This window comes from Chiloscyllium plagiosum, chromosome 22 (assembly GCF_004010195.1).
Source record: "Chiloscyllium plagiosum isolate BGI_BamShark_2017 chromosome 22, ASM401019v2, whole genome shotgun sequence".
NCBI classification, from domain to species: domain Eukaryota; kingdom Metazoa; phylum Chordata; class Chondrichthyes; order Orectolobiformes; family Hemiscylliidae; genus Chiloscyllium; species Chiloscyllium plagiosum.
In genome coordinates, this window is record NC_057731.1 from 55,225,853 (window position 1) to 55,231,852 (window position 6,000).

Below are 6,000 nucleotides of genomic sequence, written 5' to 3' on the forward strand. Positions count from 1 at the left end.
AATCTTATAGAGCTCTGAAAGCTGTTGGCGATGATAAAAAAATCCAGCAGAATCACGTCAGAAGTCCAGCAAGGCTTTTCTAAAGATTGAGAGCAAATTGTTGCATTTTCAAGCGTCATTCCAGGCATCGAGATGAGGTTGTCATGAGAGAGCAGGGAAATACTATTGAAGGGGATCATTGCTTGTTGAGATTCTCATTGACTGCATATCTCACCTCATGAATATACACTGTCCTGTCTTACCACCCACTGGGATGAAACGCCATGTTGACGTGTCTGAGAGGACTTCAACTTTTACTGCTTGTCCTTCAGGCCGCCATCTTGAATACCTGGCATCAACATCTCAGGGCACACTCCACGCGTGTCCCATCCTCGCTCCCCTTCCCCCGCCTCCTTTCTTTGCCTGCTGGCACATATCATGTACCAGCCTCTCTGCATCATTATGACACATCTCCCATCCACTTGCAATATGCTCAGTTGGCTAATTTGGCTAGACAGCTGGAGTGCAATGCAGACTAATGCTAACAACATGGGTTTGATTCCTGCCCCACCAGCTGAGGTAAATATGAAGGACTGTCCTCTCCACTTGGTCCACTGAGATGTTGTGACCTTCAGACAAACCACCACCAATCATCTCTCTCCAATGAGAGAGCATTGCTATAGTCTGAGAAGACTATGGTGACTTTCCTTCTGAACTTTAATGTGGATCCTCAAGCACATCAGCAACAAAATATTGCAAAGACATTTCACAGGCAGACAGTATCTCAGGGTGACCCTCTCACTCTCTCACTGCCTACTACCATGATTATACCTGAAAGCTCATTGGGACTTGGCTATTCTCCCTCAGCCACAGCAGCGAGGCTCATGGGAACCCTGTACTTTACTGTCTTGTTGCTTATGTCAGGACGCTGGTCATGGTTGTCAGAATTCCTCAGGCAAGTCCAGGCGAATTACTATACTGATTAAGTTTTACATATTGGAAAGTATACCTCCTCAATCATTATCCTAACCCTCTCTGCAGCCAGCCTGGTTTTGTTTAGCTTTTTATTTTCTGTTTGTACTGTTTGCACTAATAACAAGCGAACAGGAGGGAAGTGACGAAGGTAGAACATAGAACATAAAACATAGAACATTGAACATTGAACATGGAACATAGAACATAGAACATAGAACATTGAACATAGAACATGGAACATAGAACATTGAACATAGAACATTGAACATAGAACATAGAACATAGAACATTGAACATTGAACATTGAACAATACAGCACAGAACAGGCCCTTCGGCCCACGATGTTGTGCCGAACATTTGTCCTAGCTTAAGCACCCATCCATGTACCTATCCAATTGCCGCTTAAAGGTTACCAATGATTCTGACTCTGCCACTCCCACAGGCAGCGCATTCCATGCCCCCACCACTCTCTGGGTAAAGAACCTACCCCTGATATTGCCTCTATACCTTCCACCCTTCACCTTAAATTTATATCCCCTTGTAACACTCTCTTGTACCCGGGGAAAAAGTCTCTGACTGTCTACTCTATCTATTCCCCTGATCATCTTATAAACCTCTATCAAGTCACCCCTCATCCTTCGCCGTTCCAATGAGAAAAGGCCTAGCACTCTCAACCTATCCTCGTACAACCTATTCTCCATTCCAGGCAACATCCTGGTAAATCTCCTCTGCACCCTCTCCAAAGCTTCCATATCTTTCCTAAAATGAGGCGACCAGAACTGTACACAGTACTCCAAATGCGGCCTTACCAAGGTCCTATACAGCTGCAAGATCACTTCACGACTCTTGAATTCAATCCCTCTGCTAATGAAAGCTAATACACCATAGGCCTTCTTACAAGCTCTATCCACCTGAGTGGCAACTTTCAAAGATCTATGAACATAGACCCCAAGATCCCTCTGCTCCTCAACCTTACTAAGAACCCTACCGTTAACCCTGTATTCTGCATTCTTATTTGTCCTTCCAAAATGGACAACCTCACACTTGACAGGGTTGAACTCCATCTGCCACTCCTCAGCCCAGCTCTGCATCATATCTAATTGGATAGAATTGAATTTATTGTCACATGTACCGAGGTACAGTGAAAATCTTTGTCTTGCCAGCAATACAGGCAGATCTCAGAGTTAAGTAGCATAGTTAGTAAATAATAGGTAAACAGCAGCAAAAACAAAAGCACAGCTACAGGCAAATGTTAAGAGTTTGTGAGTCCATTCAGTATTCTAACAGTAGGGTAGAAACTGTTTGGAAACCGGCTGGTGCGTGTGTTCAGGTTTCTGAACCTTCTCCCCGATGGTAGAGGTTGTAGAAAAACATTGCCAGGGTGGGATGGATCTTTGTGAATGTCGGCGGCCTTTCCCTGACAGCGGGCCTGGTAGATGGATTCTATAGATGGGAGGTTGGCCTTTGTGATTGTCCAAATTGTGTCAGCAGGGAGTGTGTCGGCAGGGAGTGTGTCGGCAGGGAGTGTGTCAGCAGAGAATGTCGGCAGGGAGTGTGTCAATAGGGAGTGTGTCGGCAGGGAGTGTGTCGGCAGGGAGTGTGTCGGCAGGGAGCGTGTTGGCAGGGAGCGTGTCAACAGGCAGTGTGTCGGCAGGGAGTGTGTCGGCAGGGAGTGTGTCAGCAGGGAGTGTGTCAGCAGGGAGTGTGTCGGCAGGGAGTGTGTCAGCAGGGAGTGTGTCGGCAGGGAGTGTGTCGGCAGGGAGTGTGTCGGCAGGGAGTGTGTCAGCAGGGAGTGTGTCAGCAAGGAGTGTGTCGGCAGGAAGCGTGTCGGGAGGGAATGTGTCAACAGGGAGTGTGTCAGCAGGGAGTGTGTCGGCAGAGAGTGTGTCGGCAGGGAGTGTGTCGGTAGGGAGTGTGTCGTCAGGGAGTGTGTCGGCAGGGAGTGTGTCGTCAGGGAGTGTGTCGGCAGGGAGTGTGTCAGCAAGAAGTGTGTCAGCAGGGAGTGTGTCAGCTGGGAGTGTGTCGTCAGGGAGTGTGTAGGCAGGGAGTGTGTCAGCAGGGAGTGTGTCGTCAGGGAGTGTGTCGTCAGGGAGTGTGTAGGCAGGGAGTGTGTCAGCAGGGAGTGTGTCGTCAGTGTAATAACCATTCAGATTAATGGCATGAGGGCCTTCAGTGGTCAAGAGCAACTGAGGGCAGATGCTGCAGGCAGTAGTGAGGGGGAGAGCAGGAGCCTCAGTGGATCCAGAGTACAGTAACAAAGAGAGTGTGCGTGCGAGATGTTGGATAGCAGATGGTTTTACTTCTGCTGACAGAATGGAGAAGGGCATTGAGCCTCTTCCTCCAGGCAGCTGATCATTCATAGAATCCCTGCAAAGTAGAAAGAGGCCATTTGGCCCATCGAGTGCGCAGATACACCGCACCCAGACCCACCTCCCACTCTATTTGTAACTCCACATTTACCACAGCCAATCATCTCACCTATACATCCCCTGAACACTACAGGATAACTTACTGTGACCAGTCCACCCAACCTGCTGCCTCACAGCGCTAGGAACCCAGAGTCAATTCCAGCTTTGGGCAACTATCTGTGTGGAGTGTGTACATTCTCCCCACATCTGTGTGGGTTTCCTCCCACAGTCCATAGATGTGCAGGTTAGGTGGAATGGCCATGGGAAATTCCCCATTGTGTGCAGGGTAGGTGGGTTAGCCATGGGAAATGCAGGATTACAGGGATGGAATGGGTCTAGGTGGGATGCTATTAGGAGGGTTGGTGTATGCTCAAAGGACTGAATGGCTTGCTTCCACACTATAGGGATTCCATGACATTGGGCCTCCTGAACCAAAAGGAATGTTCGCTGCTGGTTCTCTGACCAAAGGGCGTGAACCCCAATGACCCAAAAAAGAAATCCATATTCCCACATCAATGTGACAGAAAAGATTGTTTTTTGAAAAATTTCTAATTTAAAAGTTGAAAACGTTGTGAAGAAGTGCCAGAGGGGAAGTGCTTTCTGAGAGGTCTCCATGAAGATGATGAATTGTGTGTGTCTTCACTAGGTCACAGCTGTACCTGAACAACAGATGTTGCTGGCCATTCCCCTTGGTTTACCAACTGCAGCAGAACTCTACATCCTGCCATACCAAGGTCCTGCAGAAGAGAAACCGAACCATTTGGATTTAGATGAGGTGAGTCACAGTTTGTTCAGGGAAAGTTTTATTTTTTTCACAGATCAGAGAGTGAACAAGGGGATACCCTGAGGGCAATAATGTGCGTTTCCATCCCAGCTGATGGTACAGCTAGGCAAGTCAGACACCAGATTGAAACCTGGCTTGATGGATTTTGTTTTCCTTATGTTCAGTTAGTAAACATGATGGGTCAGTCACTGAGACTGACTGACACGAGGCTGCAGAATTACTTTAACAACAGAAGTCTAAGATTCAAATGAAGGAATAAGTAAAATATATACAATGATTAGAATGATTGCTATAATCTTTAGCAAATAAAGTTTCAACCTTGTTCCAAACACTCATGTTCTGAGAACCTATCCCCTCCACCCAAAATACCTCAACTCTTCAGCTTTGAATTAACTTCCTCCTCCCCCCATCATATCTCAATTTTTTCGAGTTGTGTATAACTGACTACCATCGCTTGGCCATAGACCATAGAGACAATTCAATGAGTCCTTCGCAAATCTGCCAACATGAGCTTCTCCATAAACCTAAACTTTCTCAGTTTTAATAACCTAATCAAACCCTCCTGATTTGAAAGTTTCACAAAGTATTCTTCTTCTTCAGTAATTTATTACATTAACTGTTCTGAATCCTTCTTCTGAGAGAGAAACTAAACTTGCTTTTGAACTCAAAACTGATGTTTTCTAAACAGAACTGAAAAAAAAAGCTGCTTCTGAGGGTTTTTTTAAAAAAAAACTTGCTCATCTTACATTCTTCTGAACTGGAAGCAGAGCTGAAAGTCTGACATGTTTAACCTATCTGTCATAAACATAGTATGTTGGAAAAAGACAGTATAACCATCTTTCGATTAAAATTCAGGGGTTTCTCAGTCACCTGCTCTGTGACACATACTCAACTAGCTCTCACTTCCAGAAGGACTCTTTTTTAAACAAAATGGTTCACAGAAGTAACCAGAACCCATATGTCACTATTTTAAAATCCAAACTCCACAAACAATATGAACACACATTAAAATTGCAGACTTTTAATTAGGTTTGTTTTATAGTCCAAAAATAGGCCTTGGGGCAAGAGCTATTTGGCACCTTCATATCACTCAGCATTTGTGTCAAAGTGCTCATTGAATTCAAAAATGTAATAAGCAAAACCTCTTTACCAATGCAGTTTCACATTATTTCTAATGATTCAGAGCGCTTGAACATGGGAACGTGGTTATAGAGTTATCTGTAAGATTTAGAACAGAACAAGCAGTCAAAAAACTTTCAGACAGAGCTTTGAGACTGAGTGATGCATTACTTGAAATGATAGAAAAGAGGTCATTTCAGTGCTTAAGAATAGATTAGACAGTTGATTGAAAGGCAGATAAAGGAAGGATTGTGGGATCACAATGGACACATTGGATTGGAACTGCTTAATGACAAAAAGGAGAGGCTATGCTGTGCAAGTCGAGTGTAACATTATAGAGATATTGACAGCTGGTGGATGGGAAAAATACTCAGGCAAATGGCAGAGCAGTAGATGTGATCTATATGGACTTCAGTAAGGCATTTGACAACGTTCCCCATGGGAGACTGCTTACCAAGGTTAGATCTCACGGAATACAGGGAGAACTAGCCATTTGGATACTGAATTGGCTCAAAGGTAGAAGACAGAGGGTGGTGGTGGAGGGTTGTTTTTCAGACTGGAGGCCCGTGACCAATGGAGTCCACAAGGATTGGTGCTGGGTCCTCTACATTTTGTCATTTACATAAATGATTTGGATGCAAGCATAAGAGGTACAGTTAGTAAGTTTGCAGATGACACCAAAATTGGAGGTGTAGTGGACAGCGAAGAGGGTTACCTCAGATTACAACAGGATCT

The 6,000-nt window shown here is 45.1% G+C and overlaps 1 protein-coding gene across 2 annotated transcripts in view; it reads left to right on the forward strand.

The window, feature by feature from the left end:
- Positions 1-6,000, forward strand: part of LOC122561354 (VPS10 domain-containing receptor SorCS1-like) — a 1,166,089-nt gene that overhangs the window by 1,098,489 nt on the left and 61,600 nt on the right. For both annotated transcript variants that reach the window (XM_043713086.1, XM_043713087.1), the window contains exon 23: positions 4,009-4,137. In XM_043713086.1, coding sequence (XP_043569021.1) covers positions 4,009-4,137 — 129 coding nt within the window. The remainder of the gene's footprint in view (positions 1-4,008; positions 4,138-6,000) is intronic.